Source organism: Elephas maximus, chromosome 5 (assembly GCF_024166365.1).
Source record: "Elephas maximus indicus isolate mEleMax1 chromosome 5, mEleMax1 primary haplotype, whole genome shotgun sequence".
NCBI classification, from domain to species: Eukaryota; Metazoa; Chordata; class Mammalia; order Proboscidea; family Elephantidae; genus Elephas; species Elephas maximus.
The window spans coordinates 68,756,616-68,778,163 of record NC_064823.1 but is presented as its reverse complement, the minus strand read 5'-3'; the positions used below and the strand labels follow the sequence as shown (position 1 = coordinate 68,778,163).

The window sequence follows — 21,548 nt, the reverse complement described above, 5'->3', positions numbered from 1 at the left end:
TCTTGAATTTTTTTAAAGGCCCAATTTGGGCTCTTTAGAGTATGTTTTCATACTAAAATACTTAGATTTCTTATAAAAGTGTTAGGTATTATTCTTGTGGTAGGCTTAAAATAGTGGTATTATAGCTACGTATTGATTTATTTTGGAAACCCAGGTGGTGTAGTGGTTAAGTGCAACAGCTGCTAACCAAAGGATCGGCAGTTCGAATCCGCCAGGCGCTCCTTGGAAACTCTATGGGGCAGTTCTACTCTGTCCTATAGGGTCGCTATGAGCCGGAATCGACTTGATGGCACTGGGTTTTGGGTATTAATTTATTTTGCTCAAACCAAAAAATGTCAGTAGTGAATATATTGATGTGTATCCTTTTCATGTGTGTAGAGGTCCCTTACATGAACAAAAGATTGCTAATCCTAAATATTAATCTGAAATCTGTAATGTGATATTAAAGAATCAGAGGTTTCTTTAGATTTTACTCCCAAAGTATGGGAATTCTTTTAAACTGTGTATCTCAGTTAATTTAATTTAAATGCCACCAAAAAGGAAAGAGCCATTTGGAAATGAACACAAACTTGCCCCTCAGCTACTTTTTTTCTGGCAGCCACTGTTTCACACCTGTAAACTCTTAATAGACCAGGCAACCCTAGCCCTGTGATTAAAACAGGCATTTTATCCAGGGTTTAGCCTCCAAGTAGTTAAATGAATTGTGCTAAAATTATTCCTTAATTAATGCTCCTGTTTTTATTATATTTATTTCTTTTTCTCTTTTCTCTTGTGCTTCTAAAATAATGCATTTTTTTTTTTAAGTGAGGAAAGGTTCAGTAAGCATTCATTTACCTAAAGCATTAAAATTAACATTTTATTTTATCCTTGTTTTGATTTACCCCCTTTTGGTAATTTTGAACAAAGAGGTAAGAGACAAAGACGGATCTGTACTTGATTATTAGTTTTCTTAATAAAGCAGAAACATTTTGGGATGAGCAGCAGTAGGAAGCCAATACTAAATTGTACTAAATTCAACACTAAATTTAAGAAGAATTTTTTTTTGAAAACCGCTTTTCTCTATATATCTGATTCAGAGAAAACCTGTGAATTGTTAATATGGTACACTTTTTAGCTTGATGGAAAGCGGGATCAGCGAAAACAATTGGGAACACATTAGAATTATGTCTTAATGATTCATTTACAATCAATTTCTTATTGGTTCACTAGTTATTTAAACACATATTCCTCTAAAAAATAAATCATTTTCTGAGCCTTACTTCCATTTCCTTGACAAGAAACCTCAAAATTTTTAAAGAATCTTAGTTTTGATTGTTTCTTTATTTTAAGGAAACATTAACATTCAGGCCACCTTAAGTCACCAAATCCACGTTTTAGGAATAATCTATCTTTTCTTCCACACTTCCTGAGAGGGGGAAAACACACTGTGGTGTTTATGGCACCTGAGTTATAGATATTGGCATAAAAAAATTTCAAAGAGAAGTGGATTGTTGTGTGTGTTATTTCTAATGTAAGATGCTAAACTCTACTTCCTTTTGATTAGTCCAGTCTCTTTTTCGTTCCCACAGAAATACACATTAACTAAAATGCTGTGTACATTCCTTATTCAAGGGCAGAACTTTCTGAATGTGTACAAAGGTTTTTGGTAATATCCTTAACATGCCAGTACACAATCAGGAGGCCCTGTTTTGTTCTTTAAGTCACATATTTGTGAGCTCTATAAATAGTGCTGTATTTATACATGTTGCATGCTTCTTCAGAAAAATTTCCATTCCCTTTAGCTAAAACGAAATGGCAAAACAGATCCACACAGTGCTATTGATTTGTATCATAGGGGGTGGGGGAAGATTAACAGGAAATTATGAGTCAGATGCAATAGAATGAGTAATTTTCAGTTTCTGAGCTATCAAAAGTGTCTTTCAGTGACCAAAAAAGATATTCAAAGCTGTTTTCCAAAGAGTAAGCCTTTTTATGTGTTAACTTTTGAAGTGCAGTTTATACATAGTCCATTCCTACTGCGTCTGTGCCTGTCTGGTTGATGAGATAATTTTTATTTTCTGACTCAAAACAACCTAATTATTTGTTCCAAATGATCTTCTGGGCCTTTTGTTTTTTCTTTTGTTTTTTGTCTCTCAGACTTTTCAGTCCCTATAGAAATTTCTACCAGATATTGTTTTGGGAGAGATAAAATAATAGTCATTTTTGCTCTACCTGTTAGTATCTCTACTATAATACAATTTGAGCAGGAAGGCTAATATCTTTGATTGAATTACAGTTTAAATTAAAATGTATGGATTTAAATTCATATTATTACCCTTGGCTCCCATTAAGTGAGGGTGAGTCATAAAGTTATAGCCAGTCATTCACTCAACAAATCCTTACTGAGCACTTAGCTTGTGCAAGGTACTTTTAGGCACTGGAGATAGTATTGTGAACAGGACAGAGAAGGTCTCTCAAGGAACCTTCTAGAACTGAGAGATAGACAATAAACCAGAAAAAAATAAGTAATGGAATGTCAGATAGTTATGATGATTTGAAGAAAGATAGAGTAGACAAAGGGGATAAGGAATGCAGGGGTATGATATGAGTTCTGTATTACACTGGTAGGGTGATCAGAGAAGGCCTCTGAAGAGATGACATTTGAACAGAAAACTTAGTGAGATGAGGGAGTGAATCACGTACACGTCAGGGGGAAGAGTGGTATTCTAGACAAAAGGAACAGCAAGTGCAGAGACCTTGCATAAGAGTGCTGTGTTTATACATGTTTCATGTAAGATGAGTCCATCATAGGGGAATATTAAGAAGAGCAGTGTGGCTGGGGCAGATTGAGAAAGAGGACAGAATGGATGGTAACCAGATAACCAGAACCCAAAACAGGTGTCCCAGAAGGTAACCAGAAGTGCCTACCAGTGAAAGGGAACAGAGGTAACTAGGACCCAAATCATATAAGGTTGCAAAAGCTAAGGTAAGCACTTTGGATGTTATTCTAAGTGCCATGTAAAACTATTGCAAAGTTGAAAGCATGGAGAGCCATGATCTAATTTACATTTTAATGGAATTTCTCTGGTCTTTCTGTGAAAAATAAATTGTAGAAGTGGAAGACCAGCTAGAAGGAGATTATAGCAATCCATTTGAGACTAGCGCAGCATAGACTAGGTTGTAGGTGATGAAGAAGAGCCAGATATGGATATATGCAAGGTTGTGCCTTCAGGATTTACTGCTGGATTGAATGTGGGGTTTGCAAGAAAGAGGAATCAATGATGACTCCAACTTGTGCCCTAAACAGCTGGTGAACGGTGCCTCGATCTATTCAGAGAAGGTTGGAAGTGGAGGAAAAGTATCAAGAATTTGATTTTAGATATTTTAGGTTAAGATGTATATTTACATCCAAGTGGAGCACTCACCTAGGCAGATAAATAGAGTTAGATTTCAGGGGTAAGACTGGAGTTGCCAGTATACATTTCCAAATTATTAGAATATGTAAGGTATTTAAAAACATAACTACATGAAATCATGTAGGTATAGAGTATATATGAAGACTAGAAAAATCTAGAGACCTGAACACTGTGGTAGTCTGACATTCAAAACCCCAAACCTGTTGTTGTCAAGTTGATTCCAACTCTAAGCAACCATATTAGACAGGGTAGAACTGCCCCATAGGATTTCCAAGGCTGTAATCTTTACAGAAGCAGACTGCCACATCTTTCTCCTGTGGAGCAGCTGGTGGGTTCAAACTGCCAACCTTTTGGTTAGCAGCCGAGAGCTTAACCACTGCACCACCAGGATTCCTTAATCTAATATTAAGAGATTAGAAATGAAGATGTAGCCAGCAAAGGAGACTAAGAAGAAGCCAGTGACGTAGAAGGAAAATAAGAGAATACAATTCCCCCAGAAATTAAGTATTTCAAAAAGGAGAATTGAGCAGCTATGTCATATGGTGCCTAAAAATAATATAAAAAATGAAAATTGGGAGCTGTCCTTTGGCTTTGGCAATATTCATGGAGACCTGTCATTTTAGTGACCAGTTTTGTTTGAACAAGACCAATTGTGGCTGCACCAGTTCCAACTCATGGTGACACTATGTGTGTTAGTGTAGAAATGTGCCTCAGAGGGTTTTCAGTGGCAGATTTTTTCAGAGGTAGATTACCAGGCCTTTCTCTCAAGATACCTCTGGGTGAACTTGGACCAGCAAACTTTCAGTTAACAGCCAAGTGCATTAACCATTTACACCACCCAGGGACTGCTTGGAAACCCTGGTGGCATAGTGATTAAGTGCTATGGCTGCTAACCAAAAGGTCGGCAGTTCAGATCTACCAGGCGCTTCTTGGAAACCCTATCAGGCAGTTCTACTCTGTTCTGTAGGGTCACCGTGAGTCAGAACTGACTTGACGGCAATGGTTTAGGGACTGCTTTGGTTGAATATTGAGGATTAGACTTGAGTGACCTGAGTTCAAAAGACAGTGGGAGATAAAATGGAGGTAAACTTTAGACAACAAATTTGAGAATATGTACTCTAAAAGACAGCAGAAAAATGGTGTGGAGAATAGAAGGGGAAATGAAACAAAGGAAGACTTCTTTTTCTAGTTAGGAAATACTACAGCATGTTTGTATGCTAATGAAAATAACCTAATATGCTAGATTGTTGATGCAGAAAAAAAGATAATTGCAGGAGCAAAGTCTTTGAGAAGAGGGATGGAATCCCATGCACAAGTGGAGATTTGGGCCTTACAGGAGTATAGGAAATGCATCCATTGTAACAGGACTGAAGACAGGACACATGGATATGGGTTTGGAAAGCTTGGTGGTCAAAGAATGAGGAAGCTATTTTTTGATTGCTTCTTATTTAACAACAACAACAAAAAAAAAACATTGAATCAAAGTCAATCAGTTGAAGGAGGATGAGAGAGACAGTATTAGAAATTTGAATAGAGAGGAAAAGGAAGAAGATGTAAAATACTTCTCTCAGAAAACACAGTTTGTCAGGCAGTGATGAGGGCCCAGTAAGATCAAGTATGATTCTGCATTTTCATGAGAGTTTCATGAGAGGTTGAATACAAGGGAGTCATTGCAGTGATGGACATTTGAATCCAAGCAATGTAAGGGCAAAAGAGGGGTAATAGCTAAAGAAAAAATGATCAGTGGATTAAAGTCCTGATAGAGTTGATGAAGGAGTCCCTGGGTGGTACATACAGTTAAGCACTCAACTCTTAGCTGAAAGGTTAACTGTTAGAACCCACTGAGAGACTCCTTGGGAGACAGGCCTGGTGATCTGCTTCCAAAAAGACATAACCTTGGAAACCCTATGGAGCATAGTTCTACTCTGACACATATGGGGTCTCCATGAGTCGGAATCAACTCAACGGCAACTAAACAAGGGTCAGTGAATTATTTAGTGAGTGTATAAGTGCTACGGCTGCCAACCAAAGGATCAGCAGTTCGAATCCACCAGGCGCTCCTTGGAAACTCTATGGGACAGTTCTACTCTGTCCTAGAGAGTTGCTATGAGTCAGAATCGACTCGACGGCACTGGGTTTTATTAGAGGAAGTGAGGCAGGAAAAATAAGGAGATTATACAGAGAAAGTGTTGGAAGTATGAGATGGAGCTGACTCAATGGCACCTAACAACAACACAGTTATATATGTTAATAGCCAGTGTGACCATGGAAATAAGTCACTGGCTGATGTGGGAAGGAGGCCAGAGTGTTGGAAGAATTCTCAGTTTATTTATTACCACCAAAAATGATGACAGGAGTAATAGTGGAGAAAAAGACTGAGAGACACTTAAATTTTTAATGAATAAGGGGAGCAACCAGAAGAACAATAAATATCTAGAACAAAGTAGAGTGGTGGTTAGTATGATTTCATGGCATATACTTCAGAGGAGCTGTAGGTTATTGGAAGAGAGGAGTCAACAATGGTCTGAAAACTGAAGTAAGATCGGAGAATCTCCAGCTCTCCTCCAAGCTCAGTGGTCCAGGCCTATAGGAATAAAACAGCCCCTATTTGAGAGAATTGCCCTGGTACCAGCCTTCAGTGGACAGCTGGAATGTTCAGAGAAGAAGTGGAAGGTTTAGGTCTACCCACTAGAAATATGACAGCATAAAGCATCAGTACATTAGAAGTGGACTGAAATGTTACTGTGTAGTGCAAGGAGTCTTCTGAAATGAAAAAATAAGATGTGTTTAAATTCTCGATACCTTAACATGTTTTTCTGATTACCCTTAAAATAATTATTTCCCCACACTTACTTTTCTCCTTTTTTTCCGTATAGCAGACAATATGAAACACCCCTAGAAGGCAACTTAATTAATCAAGAGATCATGCTAAAAAGGCAAGAAGAAGAAATGATGCAGCTGCAAGCCAGAATGGCCCTTAGACAGTCTCGACTGAGTCTGTATCCAGGAGACACAATCAAAGCATCTATGCTTGACATCACCAGGGATCCCTTAAGAGAAATGGCCCTAGAAACAGCCATGACCCAAAGAAAACTTAGGGTAAGTTGACTTCCCAGGTTATGACATCTAAACTTGGTCTTGCAATTAACTGTTAAGCAAGGTATTTTTTAAAAATTGCTATAGATACCCTATCCTAAAGTTGCCTGTAGATGAAATTGAAATCCCATGTTAGTTTCCATTGGAGTTAGCTCTCTTATTGGTTGGTATTAAAATAAATATTTAGCTGTTTTCATTATTTCATTTTTTAAATAACATTCTTTTTATTGTGTGCCGTTGAGTTGATTCTAACTCATAGCAACCCTATATGACATAGTAGAACTGCCCCCATAGGGTTTTCTAGGCTATAATCCTTAGAAGCAGATAGTCTATCTTAACGATGTATTTTTAAAGTATATTCATGAGCCTCAAAGTCAGCTGACTTTATTCAATGTTATGGGGGAATTATTATTCAACATTAAAAATTTTATTATCCCACAAACCAAGAATATCAAGGATAAGGAGATCCAAGGTTGGTTCAGAAGCTTAAGAATGGTATTAAGTGCATTCCCTCTTTCTGCTCTGCCATTCTCAGAATTTTGGCAATAATCCACTCCATAGTAAAGAATGCATTGGCTCCAAACATATCCTCACCTAACAACATCTAAAGACAGGAAAGGAAACTTGCATCTTACATTTTTGGGGGAATTTTATTATATTCTTCTTGTGGGTTTATTTTTTTCAACATGTCCTTAAATATATTTTTATAAGCTTAAGTTCAAAATGCACATATTGTTTTGTAACCTATTTTCTCATGTAAAATGTTTTAAACATTTTACAAGTTCTGTAATATTGTTACTGTCTGTGAAGTACTCCATTATGTAAATTTATCACATATCATAACTTCTTTAATCAGTTTCCAGTTATTGGACATTCTAAATATTTCTAATTTGTTGTTGCTATTATAAGCTCTGATGAGCAGCCCTATAGCTAAATCATTATTCATATATTCCTCAAAGTAAAATAGCAGAGTCAAAGGCAGGCGTTTTAAAACAATTTATACACATTGTCAAATTGCCCTTCAGAAGGTTTGTACCAGCTTATGCTTCCTGCGATCATGCAGATTCCCCTATATTCTTTCCAACTCTGGGTATTACCTTTCTTTTTTTTTTTTTTGCCATTAACAATTTGATGAGTAAGGTAATATCTTATTTGCTATTTATTTTAAAGATAACACTTCAAACGCAAAATATATTTAAGTAAAAGTGATAAAATCTAGAAGGATTTTTTTTTCTTTTTTCCACACAAAGAAAGTATATTATTCTGTTCTGTTTTTGTTGTTTGTTTCAATGAATTATCTTAAACACATATTAGTATGCCCTAAAAGAAGTTGATAGAATTCAAGTTTCACTCGTAGAGTTTTAAGAAGGTAAAAACATTTTGGGCAGTGAAAATTGCATAGAACTCAAGTTATTGGATTCTGTTGGATTCAAATTAGATTCTGTTCCTTAGAATGATGTTATAGGACTTTATGTAAATTTTTTAAACTTTTTCTACCTCATTGTACTAATTTTTAAAACATGAAATTGAGCTATGATTTATAAGATACCATCCAATTTTAAAGTTATTAGATTCCAATAAAATATAAATAAACTGATTTTAAGCTAAAAGGAAGAAATTCCACTTGTAACCAATCCTAGGAGTGGGATTGCTAGATCAGGAGGTGTTTCTATTTCTGGCTTTTTGAGGAAGTGCCATACTGTTTTCCATAGTGGTTGTACCGTTTTACAATCCCACCATCAGTGTATGACTTCCAATCTCCTTCCCCACAACAACGTCACCAGCATTTGTTTTTTGGGGTTTTGTTTTGTTTTTGATCAGTGCCATTTTGCAGGGGTTAGATGGTATCTCATTGTAGTTTGGATTCTCATCTCTTTAATGGCTAATGATCACAAGCAACTCTTCTTGTGTTTGTTAGCCGTCTAAATGTTTTCTTTGGTGAAGTGTTTATGTCCTTTGCCCATTTTTTTGATTGGATTGTTTGTCTTTTTGTTGTTGAGGTGTTGAAATTGTCTATAATAATTTTGGGGATTAGACCCTTGTCAGATATATCATTACCAAAATTTTTTTCTGTCTGTAAGTTTTCTTTTTACTCATTTGGTAAAGTCTTTTGATGAGCCTAAGTATTTAATTTTTAGGAGGTCCTAAAAAAAGTTATCTTGTTTATCTTCTGTTGTTCATGCATTAAAAGAGTCCTAATATGTGAAGAACAATTCCACAGTTTAATTAATATTCTTTCACAAAACATAAAATTTTAGTTTTTTTTCTATTTCCCTTTTGCTGCTAACATGTTTTGACCTGATCATACCCTGTTGTCTTAGTTGATCTTTATTAGACTCTATGTTTCACATGGAAAACCATTTTCATTGTTTCTTTTCTATTTCTAATCTTATTTGAAGTGTGCCTAACTGGTTTGTTGAGTATTAATAAACCCTTAAAGTTAAACTTTTACTGAAATGGTATGTTTCACATGTTCCACACAGTTAAATGGATAGAATTCCCACACCAAACAACCGAGTTAACTGCACAGCCAACTGCAAAGAAGAAACCAACAAAAATAAATCTCTAATAGCCTCCGTTAGTTCAAACACACACATATACACATACTACCTGCCTTTGGCCTTAAGATTAGCTCTGCTTTTATTCTACCTTTTGCCCATTTGAACATAATTATTCAATATATTCTCAAGTTTGTTCCCACTTGAAATCTAACTTCTTGTAAGTTACCTCCTAATCCAATTCTCTCCTCTTGGCTGACACCTGCGTGTATGACTTGATTTTATGCACAACAGGTAGAGGGAAAGAGTAGACTGAGAAGAGTAAATGCAGAGTGCAGACCCCACGTTCCGTATGTCCTGTGTCCTTAAGTTATTTTCTTGCTAGGGGCAGGAGTAGGGGTCAGAGATTATGTGGTACCTATACTATCCCTATTGTTGTTAGTTACCATTGAGTTGATTCCAACTCATGGCGACCCCATGTGCATAGTAGAACTGCTCCATAGGATTTTCAAGGCCATGGCCTTAAAGAAGCAGATCACCAGGCCTTGTCTTCCTAGGTGCCTCTGAATAGGTTTGAACTGCCAACCTTTCAGCTAGTGGTCAAGTGCTTAACCATTTGTGCCACTCCTAGTTATCACTATTTTGAACAAAAAAAAGTGAGTGTCACATAGTTCCAAGAACATGATTACAAATAAATATGTATATTTTATAGTCACAAAATAGATTTGCCCTTTAGCTATGACCTGTCTTAAAACAAATTCGCTATCACTCTCTAAAACAATGAGATTCCATTTAATCACATCACACGTTAGCATTAACAAACCAAATCTTTATAAGAGCTTGATAAACCTCTGTCACTTCAATAATTTAGACTACCACTTTTTTAGTGAAATCCTATAAAACAATATAAAGCAAGGCATTAAGTTTCACATCACTGGTAAAAAACGAAACTGATTTCTGCTTAAACTGGATGTAAGACACAATTCTTTCCTGTTCTTTGTAAAGTCCACTGTACTTTTTGTTGAAAGTTTGTATATTTGTTTCAGATCATTTGATCTGGTGGCTTTATGTGAAGCTTATTATTACCTTATTTTCTTCTGAAGAAAGATATAGAATAAATGTTTAAAAAGATTGATTCTACTTATGTCAATTTGGCAGAATTTCTTTGGCCCCGAGTTTGTGAAAATGACGATTGAGCCATTTATAACTTTGGATTTGCCACGATCTATCCTTGTAAGTAATGAAACCAATTTGTGTCACTCTTAAAAAATTTCATTAATGATTTTTTTTAAACACCAGTTAAAATTCTTGTAACGTTTATTTTAATAAATGCCATTCATTTCTTTCAATTTTAGACCAAGAAAGGGAAGAACGAGGAGAGCCGAAGAAAAGTAAACGTAATGCTTCTGAGTGGGCAGAGACTGGAACTGACCTGTGATACGAAAACTATATGTAAAGATGTATTTGATATGGTTGTGGCCCATATTGGCTTAGTGGAGCATCATTTGTTTGCTTTAGCTACCCTCAAAGGTATCAAGACATTTTAAATTCAGGGTATGGAAACTTGGCCACAGGCTGACTTCCTGTGTCCTTATTATCATGCCTGACCTCATTTTGTGAAATGCTAACTAAATGGACAAGTCAGCATTAAGAAGGAGAAGTGAGTAGAAAACTCCCTTGCATCTCCCACCAGGTGCAGTTTTAATAGCCGTATTTAATAACTGGATTTTTTAGGCAACTTCTGCACCTGACTATGAAGACTTTTTCTTTGATTTTTGCAATATAAAAGTAAATTATTATCTTTTAGTGATCATTTTATATGTTAATTGCCTACATATGCACTGTAGAAGTTAGTATCCTGCTAACGGGATTCAGAAAATCCAGGAGGACCCTATTGCTAAATTTCCACGTCAACTTTAGTCTATCCTAGAACCACACAATGGTTTTAAAATGCTGTCAGTGGTTGACTGAAAATAAGTCATTTTACATCTTTTTTAAGCATTACTTATGCTGAACTCTGGGGGTGGGGGTTGCAACCACAGTGTTCTTGGAGCGCAGCTCCTGTTGAGACCTCTCTGATTATCAGTTACAGCAGCCACGGGAACAGGAAACCCTGTGGAGATGATCTTCTCTCTTTAATAAATCATTATGCTTTAAAAATAACTGTTTAATATTTCAAATTTCTATTTCCCTAGAAATTTATCTTAGAAAACTTAGACAACCAAATATCTTAAATGGCAATCCTACCAAATGATCCTGAAGCTATACAAGATCATAATGTCTTTATCATAAAAGAAATGTTTTATTTCCTTCAACATAATTTATCCAATTCTTATTCCGTTAAAACTAATAATTCATTCTATAGAGTCATCCAATAAATTTTCAATTGTTCACAATTATTCTATTACTTTACTTATTTGAATATCTATCTATATGAAGATATTCAATTAATTAGAATTCTGTTTAACTATAGTACGCCTAATTTCTTACCTGTTCTGGATAAATGAGGTTTTATTGAATAATGCTTTTATGTTGAGAGAGTCAATGACTATTAAATGAGGACATTAAAAGACGTAAAATAATGACTGTTGTTCCTCCTAGATTTTAGTTGATAGCTCAATTAAAAAAAAAAAAAAAAGCTGGTATTTATTGAATGCTTAACATGTGCTAGGTTTTACCAAGTGTTTTATATCCATTAGGTCATTTGATCCTTACAGCAACCTTATAAAGCAGGAATTAGCACTGTCCTGATTCTGCAAACAAGAAAATTGATTTCTAGAGAGGTTAAATCATTTTTTCAGTGCCACACAGATAGTAAATGGTGTGGCCAGGAGTTGAATCCAGGTCTGTCTTCAAAGCCCCCATTCTTAAAAGAATGGGCTATATTGCCTCCCATCTACATGCAGGACTTCAGAGGACCCTGCTGTACTTCTTAACAATCTTGTGATTCCTCTATGATGCTATTCTGTGTAAGTCTGGTAAAAAATTAAGAAATCAGAAGGCAACATTATGGCTTTTTTTAATCTGAACATTTTTCTCATTCTGTTTTAGATAATGAATATTTCTTTGTTGATCCTGATTTAAAATTAACCAAAGTGGCCCCAGAGGGATGGAAAGAAGAACCAAAGAAAAAGAGCAAAGCCAGTGTTAATTTTACTATGTTTTTCCGAATTAAGTTTTTCATGGATGATGTTAGTCTAATACAGTGAGTGCACAGAGTTTCTGTTTTGTCTTTTTGGCCCATGATCTTTTAATTGTTTAGTTTACTGACACTAAATTGTATGATTCAGATGAACTTAGAACTTAATAATAACCATCTTGGAAATTAAACTTGTATGCCTATGTTGAAAATCGCCCAGAGTTCAAGATCGGAAGCCTAAATGGTTCATGTGTGTGTTTATTTTTTCAGACATACTCTGACCTGTCATCAGTATTATCTTCAGCTGCGAAAAGACATCTTGGAGGAAAGGATGCACTGTGATGATGAGACTTCCGTGTTGTTAGCATCCTTAGCTCTCCAGGCTGAGTATGGAGATTACCAACCAGAGGTAGGATTTATAGTTTTCCCCCAGGACCACTTTTGTATTGGTGTTCCTATCCACAGCATAATTAAGGACTAAATCTGGTTGAGGGGTTTGATGTTTAGATTGGAGATTTTTGAGACTAGTTTGGTGCCTTGAAATGACCAAGTTCCCCATGTACATTAGTCATGTCCAATCATAGAGCGTGAGATTTTTTTTTTCTTTCTGTTTAAAATTGTCCCATTTGAGATTTATGGATACCTGGCACTTACCCGTCTTTCTTCCAAGTTCTAACTAATAAAGACTAGACACAAAGATGACCAACCAAATGTGGGTAAAAGGGATCTTCTGCCTTCCACACTTAACTGTGTAGTGATGGACCAAGAACTTAGCAAAACTCACTATACGGCGAACAGATATGCAAGGCGTGTGTTTCTGAATACAAATGGATTTACGAGGAAACAAGGGCATGGGACCCCACTCGTGAGCAGCATTCTTCATGACATTAACCCTTACTATAGTGAAAAGAGGAGTCTTTGGGTGATGTGAACAGTTAAGTGCTTGGCTACTAACCAAAAGGTTGGAATTTGAGCCCACTACGAGACAAGAAACTCTAGCGATCTACTTCCAAAGATCATAGCCATTGAAAACCCTATGGAGCACTGTTCTACTTTGAAACACATGGGGTTGCCATGAGTTGGGATCTACAGCAACCAATTTGGTGTTTTTTGTTTTGTATTGTTTTGGGGTTACAGTGAAATGAGGTTCTTGAATGTCAGGTGCTCCACAAGCTTACCATTCAATTTGGTCGTTCTACCCCGCTGAATAAAAGAGAAAGACTGATGCATTTCCTCTAAAACTCCAGCCTCAGAGAGGGAGGGGAGAAGTAGCAATATCTTATCTCTTGGCAGAGATAAGAACTCAAAGAAAGGAGGAAGGGGGTTCACTCCTATAGAAGGCAAACAGGATTGCTTACAAAAACATTGTCCTTTCTAGGTTTATGGTGTGTCTTATTTTAGACTGGAACATTACTTGCCTGCCAGAGTGATGGAAAAACTTGAGCTAGCCTATATCAAACAAGAGTTACCCAAATTGCATAATACTTATGTGGGAGCTTCTGAAAAAGAGACAGAGTTAGAGTTCTTAAAGGTAAGTATGCAAGATTACAAATGATAGACCTTGTGTTTTGTTTTGTTTTCCCAAAGTAATCAAGAAATGCTGGAAGATACACATGTAAAAGCTCAGATGCGTATAGCTGGTACTATGCATTATCTCATTTACTCCTGGCTAAAACCCTCTATTTTAATTCCCATTTTGTAAAAAGGGGAATTGAAGCTCAGAGAGGATATCTGGGGTGGAGGGGGACAGTGAGGCAAAACTATGATTTGAACTTATATGTATCTGGCTGTAGATTCTATGAGTTTATCTTATTCTGTACTGTTAAAAGCAAAAAAGCAAGGTACATTATAAAAGTAGAAACAAACTTGGTGACTGGTTGGATATGAGAAGCAAATTCACACTGGTTCTAGAATTTTTTGTTTCTTAAAGGGCTTAAAATTCTGTTATATCCTTTAAAAATCATGTGTCTACTAAATACCAACTGTTTCCCATAACCAACAAATAATAGGTACCCCCATAAAACCAAACCATTGGCGTTGGAGTCAATTCTGACTCATAGCGACCCTATAGGACAGGCTAGAACTGTCCCATAAGGTTTCTAAGGTTTCTGGTGGATTCGAATTACCAGCCTTTTGGTTAGCAGCCACAGCTGTTAACTGTGGTGCCACCAGGGCTCCTACCTTAGGTATAGCTGTTGCCGTCGAGTCGATTCTGACTCATAGCAACCTTATAGGATAGAGTAGAACTGCCCCATAGGGTTTCCCAGGAGTGCCTGTTGGATTTGAACTGCTGATATTTTGGTTAGAAGCCGTAACTCATAACCACTATGCCACTGAGGTTTCTCCCATAGGTATAGGGTGAGAAAAACTGGCTGGTGGTTCCAGTTCTGCCCCTAGCTTCCTATGCAACCTCAAATAAGTAGCAGGGCACTTAGAATCAATAAAGATAATACCGTGTAGATTTCCAGTGTGAATATGCAAATATAAGATAGTGTTCTATTGAAAAGAGAAGCTTTTCAGAACCTCTCCTGTTTCAGTTCTCTAGGATGTAACAGTATGCCTTACTGAGGGGAGCCAAGTTTCCCTCCCCATGAAAATCTATGAAGGGGTTTCATTCACAGACTTATACCACCTGTTATCTAGGACTCATGGTAAGACAGGCAAGGTTGTTTGTTTTTGTTTGAGTCTGCATTTAAGATATAAATTTTGTACTTAGGTTTTCTTTAGTTATTACATTTTTATATTTTTAGGAAGTAAATACCAAGTTATATCATATTCTTTATAAAAGTAGATTGACGCAATAGAAAGAATTTACATGGAGAGTTGCAGTCAGAAAATCTTGCATTTGAATCCTTGTTTCAACTACCTGGGTGACCTTGGACAGTGTCCTTAACTTCTCTGAGCTTCAGTTTTTCCCCTGTAAAATGTGTACCTAATACACAATAGGTTGCTCTGCTCTTTCCCATAATATAGTCTGCTCCAAAACGTTCACCAATACAACTCCCACATTTATAATTCATTGACATTGATTGCATTTTTCATGATGTTGTGCTACCACTATCACTATCCTTTTCCAAAATATTCTACCATCATTAACATAAACTCACTGTCCCCAAGGAAAAACTCCCTCTCTCCCCTTCCTTCTTACCCCTGTTAACCATTTGTCCTTTCACGACTGACTTATTTCACTCAGCATAATGTTTTCAAGGTTCATCCATGTTGTGGCACGCATCAGACCTTCATTCTTCATTTCTCTTTATGGCTGGGTAATATTTCATTGTATGTATATTCCATATTTTAATTATCTGTTCATCTGTTAATGGACATTTCAGTTGTTTCCACCTTTTGGCTATTGTGAAAAGTGCTCAATGAACTTTGGCGTTCAGGTTTCTGTTTGCATTCCTGCCGTCACTTCTTTTGGGTATATACGTAGGATTGGGATGGCTAGGTCATATGATAGTTCTATGTTCAACTTTCAAAGAACAGCCAAATTGTTTTCCACAGTGGCTACACCTTTTTACATTCCCAGTAGCAATGGATGAGGGTTCTGGTTTCTGCACAACCTCACCAACACCCGTTGTTTTCTTGTTTATTGTTGTTGTTTTGTTTTTAATCCTTGCCATCCTAATGGGGGTGAGGTGATACCTTATTATGGTTTTGATTTGTGTATTACTAATGGCTAATGATGTTGACTCATACTCATAGGATTGCTATGAGTCGGAATCGACTCAGCGGCAACAGGTTTGGTTTATGGGTTTTAATGATATTGAGCATCTTTTCATGTGCTTGTTAGTCGTGCTTTTTCCTTTAACTTTAGCATCATTCTCATCTAACAAGGATTTTTTTTTATCTCATTAATATACCCTTTGAATGACTTCTGCTATACATTTGTGTTGCCTTTTAAATACTTTTATATCATTTTTTAGTCAGCTTTATTGAGGTATAATTTACATAAAGAAAATTCACCACTTTCAAGTGATCAGTGAGTTTTGACATATGTATGCAATTGAGCAACCACCTCCACAACTATGATAAAGGGCAGGGGTCAGCAAACTATGGCCCACCTGTTTTGTAAATAAAGTTTTGGTTGGAACTTGGCTGCATTCATTTGTTTACATATTGTGTATGGCTGCTTTAGCATTACAGCAGCAGGGTTGAGTAGTTACAGCAGAAATCGTATGACCCACAAAGCCTAAAATATTTACTATCTGGCCCTTTACAGAAGAGCTTGCCAATCCCGGACATAACATATTTCAGTTATCCCAAACAGTTCCATCATATCCCTTTGAAGTCAGTCCCAGCCCCCTCATCTTGGCAACTACTGATCTGCTTTCTATCACCATAGTTTGAACTTTTTGTAGAATTTCATATAATCCAATAGTATGCAGTCTTTTCAGTCTGTCTTCTTTCACTTAGAATAATACTTTTGAGATTCATCTATCATGTGGTATCAGTAGCTTGTTCCTTTTTTTGTATTGCCTGGTAGATTTCCATTGTAAAGATAAAAATACACAATGTTTATTCTTTCACTAGTTGATGAATATAAAGCAGCTATAAACATTCACATACTCATTTTGGGGTGAAAATATGTTTTCATTTTTCTTGAGTAAATACTTAGAAGTAGGATTGCTGGGTTCTAGAGTAACTGGCACAGTGGTTAAGAGCTCAGCTGCTAACCAAAAGGTTAGCAATTCAAATCTACCAGTCACTCCTTGGAAACCTTATGGGCCAGTTTCACTCTCCCCCATAGGGCTGCTATGGGTCGGAATTGACTCGACGGCAACAGGTTTCATTTTTTGTTGTTGTTGTTTAGGATAACTGTATGTTTAACTGCATAAGAAGTGACCAAAGTGGTTATACAATTTTACAGTCCCACCACTAGTGTCTAAGAGTTCTAGTTGCTTCACATTCTCAGGAACACTCGATATTTTCAGTCTTTTAAAATTTTAGTCCCTCCAATAGATGAGTAGTGTTATATCATTTTGGTTTTAATTCTATTTCCCTAATTACTATTTGTGTTAAACATCTTTTTATTATTTCTTTGCCATTCATCTTTCTTTTTTGAAGTGTCTAGTAAAATCTTTGTCTTCTTATCGTTGAGATGTACACACCCTTTATATGTAATTCTTTTTCAGATATAAATTTTACATCTTTATCTCCCAGTATGTGGCTTTCCTTTACATTTCCTTAAAATGTCTTTTAAAAAGCAAAAGTTTTAATATTAATGAATTTTCAATTTACTAATTTTTTTCTCCTATGGGTTGTACTTTTTACCTTTTATCTAAGAAATCTTTGCCTAACCCAAAGATTTTCTTCTAGCAGTTTTATAGTTTTAGTTCTTATATTTAGGTCTGTGATTCATTTTGAGGTAGTTTTCATACATCAAATGAGGTAAGTGTCAAGATTCAACTTTTTGGCATGTGGATATCCAATCGTTCAGCATCATTTGTTGAAAGACCATCATTTCAACATTAAATTAACTTGGTAGAGCTCTGTATCCTGATGTCATCTTTTACCAAAGTATATTGCTATGGTATGGTATTGTTCCAACAGGTCTGCCAAAGACTGACAGAATATGGAGTTCATTTTCACCGGGTACACCCTGAGAAAAAGTCACAAACAGGAATATTGCTTGGAGTCTGTTCTAAAGGTGTCCTTGTGTTTGAGGTTCACAATGGAGTTCGCACATTGGTCCTTCGCTTTCCATGGAGGGAAACCAAGAAGATTTCTTTTTCTGTATGTATGTCTATTTGACCTTTTTTTTTTTTTAATATTTATTTAATAATTTACAAATGTCAATTTCCATTGTAACATATTAATTGACTTTTTTTTACATAAACCTTAAATCATGGCATTCAGTGGGGCTAATGTGTCTTAATACTATTTAACTCTTCCTTCTCAGTTGTAGAAATATTATTGAGATTTTGTTTGTTCCTAGTTTTCTCAGGAGGTGATTTTAGAAAGAGAATTATATGTTCCTAGCTGGTTATATGCTCAATTAACTTTAGTTAAATTACAACCAAGTTGACATCTGTTAAGTCAGAAATTATTCTAAGGTAGTAACTTCTCACATGGGGAAACCCTACTAAGGTATTTAAGAGAGGTAATCTTCTTAAACTTTGGGAACCTTGTTTTGCTCAGTAGTTGATTATTCAAGGCAGCTGTATTTGAATTTCCATGGCCTGGAGTTTTACTGAATTTCGTGAACTAGTCCCAGAACTTGCTATAGTTATTGGTTTCAGTGTATATTCTCTGTGGAGATAAAATTATAAAAGTAATTTTTAGAAAATATTTTTCTTCGTTTTTGAGAGAATAATGTTTAACTGAAATAGAGAACTATGAAAGCATATTTTTATTTCGAACATAGTTGAGATATCTGAACATTGAAACGCCGTTGGCCTACCCCGGAGGTGAATCAGAAGTATATTAAGGTGTTTCTTTCCTAATGCTAATCACAGACCACTCATATTTAGGCTGAAATATGGTCTTACCATAACAATGTTGACAGGATATAAAGGTCTCCACTGACTGTAGAAAATCAACATAGAAAGCCTTTGAGATCAGTTAGGTTGGCTGGTTTCCAGTGAAACCAGGAGGTAGCACTTAAGATTACCAGAGCGTAATGTGTTCTCTCAGGAAGGCTGAAGACCACCCTTATCTTCCCACAAATGTCAAGACCAGGAAATTAACTGGGATTAATTTACTTTCCCCATTGGAAATGCTAGTAGAGCAAGTGTCCTGGAGGAAAAAAAAAAAAAAAAAGCTTGGATTAATTCAGTACAATCCAGTTTTGAGAAAGCAATAAGTCAAATAATTATACTGTGCACAGCTCTATGGCATTTGTCAACTCTCCAGCCCTGCCATATGTAGAGCAAACCCTGATCTAGGTCATTTGTAAAGATCTCTGTTAAAAGAGAACAGACCGCCGCCCAGTGCAAACTATTGTGTTTAACAGCACTTGTTTATCCTGAAGTTCTCTCTCTAACATAGATCACTTTTTTTAACCTTCCTTTTCTTCTTCTACTAACTTCTGGGAAGATAGAGAAAGCCACTCTTTGTCCTTTCTACCTCTCACAACTGAGTTACTTTGGGCACGTTTCTTGTACAGTCCACCAGTTAACAGTTAAAAAGAATCAAATATAATTTGTTTCAAACTTGTTCATCTTTCTTAGATCTTAAATTATCTGTAGTATCAGTTTTCATAATTACTGAAGCTCTCTCACCTATCTTTTGTGATCTTTGTGTGTGTGTGTGTGTGTGTGTGTGTGAGAGAGAGATCTGCCCTTCTTTCCTACCTTCGTGTTTTCTTGTAGATACCAGTTCTATAGCCTTTTAACTAAGAGACTAAGGAGAGTCTTTCACATTAATACTTCAATCAGTGAGAGAACTTTACAACTGTGGATCTCAGCATCCTTGCTAATTACTTGATAGTGGTTAAGTTGTATGTCTGTTACGGAAAAAAAAAAAACCAACTATTTGAATAGTTACTGACTATACTACTGGTATTCAAGATACTAGTTTGGGACTACTGTATCTTTAACTCCTCTCTATCACTTACTGATTTCTTTTGTTAACAAAGAGAGAAGCGATTTAGTCCCATACATTTCATTGGCAACAGTAGCTTGCTAGAACTTAATAATGTTGTTTTGTTTTTATTGTATTTATTTTTGTAGCTGGATTCTATTTGTGGCAGTGGTACTCGTTTTCTGCTTACAGTTGTGATATAAGAGTCCTTGAGTGAATTCATATATGTAAGAATAATCAATTTAAAAATTAACAAATAAACACAGAAATTATGAAGGCAACACTTAAATGACTGAAGTTTGAGTGATGCTCTGTTATCTTTAGTGAGCCTACTAAATCTAGCTTTTTCTATGCCTATTTCTGCATTTGAAGTAAAGGCATGGTCATGAAGTAGACAGAAAATTTTGCACAGGAGAAGCCAAGCGCTGAGGTAGAATCTAACTGGACATAAGCAATTCTGCAGATACATTAGTCATAGATACTTGGTATAGGGATTGGTAGTCTTTCAAGGCATGTGGATCACCTGTGTGCCTCGTACATAGGTGGTAATTCATTTCAGGATGCCCTGTTACACAAAAGACATTCCATTTACAAAAAAAAGTCACGGGGGTAAAATTGATTTGTGGTTCTCCTTCCCTAATTTTGACAAGAGTCACTGCCTCTAAATACTGATATGTTCCATCTCTCAACCCAGCAGAGTTATGTTATCCAGGGCTTCTCCCTTTCCCACATTTTCTTCAACTGTCCCAGCCACCCAAATTCTATTTGGCTGAATCACAGCTCCTATTATTATATATGGACAAAATAATTCTTGCTGAACTTCAGTTTTTTTACTCAGGGGAGTAGAGTAAATATTTTTGTCATTTCTTCAAACAGTTTTGTGTTGTTAAAACATTGCAGTAAACTCAAAGACCAATAATGTCATTAAAGGAAACCATATTTCCCTTGCCAGCGGCTGGTATACAGTCTGATTTGGGCTACAATTTCTACAAGTGGCAAATAATATTGATTTCTATATACTACAGAATTATATTTTTGTATTAGATGTAGATCAAGGAGTATCTACACCTAATAATACGAAATATAAATAATATCTTTGCTTATTATAGTTAAAAGAATTTGATCATGTAAAAAAGTCAGGGAAATTTTCTAATTATTAATACCCCTGATTAATATTGTAGAAAAAGAAAATCACATTGCAGAATACATCAGACGGAATAAAACACGCCTTCCAGACAGACAACAGTAAGGTATGCCAGTACCTGCTGCACCTCTGCTCCTCTCAGCATAAATTCCAGCTGCAGATGAGAGCAAGACAGAGCAACCAAGATGCCCAGGATATTGGTAAGGAGATGCAGATGACTCTCAGGTGTTTGCATGATTTTTCCCACAAATTTTAAAAGAACTTCCGTTTTTAGGATGAGAAATTAAAGGTATGTAGATGTTAAATGATTCAGTCAAGTTTATAAAGATGTCATGAATGAACCTGAGATTTTGAAAACAAAAGCTCGATGTCAAAGAATACCTGTTGAAAAGTCTATTTTGTGCTTAGCAATAGTCTCACCAATGTAAATAGTGCAAAAATATGAGCCATGTTCTCTACCCTCAGTAAACTTACACACTACTTAGGAAGGTAATACCAATGTACATGAAACGATAATACATAATAGAAGTCCAAGATTTTAATACAGGAGATTATATCCAACAGATTCTATGATCTATGTTACAAGAGGAGAGGTAGATGGCAGGCTAGAGTAGTTGAGAAGTGACGCTTGAATTAGAATTTGAAGGACAAAAATAATTTAAGTAGGTTGAAAATGAATGGAAGAGCTTTCCAGATGAGGGAAAGAACATGGGAACAAGGTAGGGTTGTGGGGAGGGGGGTGAGGGTGCAGT

The 21,548-nt window shown here is 36.1% G+C and overlaps 1 protein-coding gene across 16 annotated transcripts in view; it reads left to right on the top strand.

The window, feature by feature from the left end:
* The window catches only part of PTPN13 (protein tyrosine phosphatase non-receptor type 13), a 1,019,774-nt gene that overhangs the window by 919,684 nt on the left and 78,542 nt on the right, over positions 1-21,548 (top strand). For 14 of the 16 annotated variants that reach the window (XM_049885787.1, XM_049885797.1, XM_049885783.1 and 11 more), the window contains 8 exons: positions 6,272-6,494; positions 10,148-10,222; positions 10,345-10,519; positions 12,041-12,194; positions 12,399-12,537; positions 13,507-13,659; positions 17,682-17,864; positions 20,834-20,996. In XM_049885787.1, coding sequence (XP_049741744.1) covers positions 6,272-6,494; positions 10,148-10,222; positions 10,345-10,519; positions 12,041-12,194; positions 12,399-12,537; positions 13,507-13,659; positions 17,682-17,864; positions 20,834-20,996 — 1,265 coding nt within the window. The remainder of the gene's footprint in view (positions 1-6,271; positions 6,495-10,147; positions 10,223-10,344; positions 10,520-12,040; positions 12,195-12,398; positions 12,538-13,506; positions 13,660-17,681; positions 17,865-20,833; positions 20,997-21,548) is intronic. The other 2 variants (XM_049885791.1, XM_049885796.1) reach the window with 1 other exon arrangement.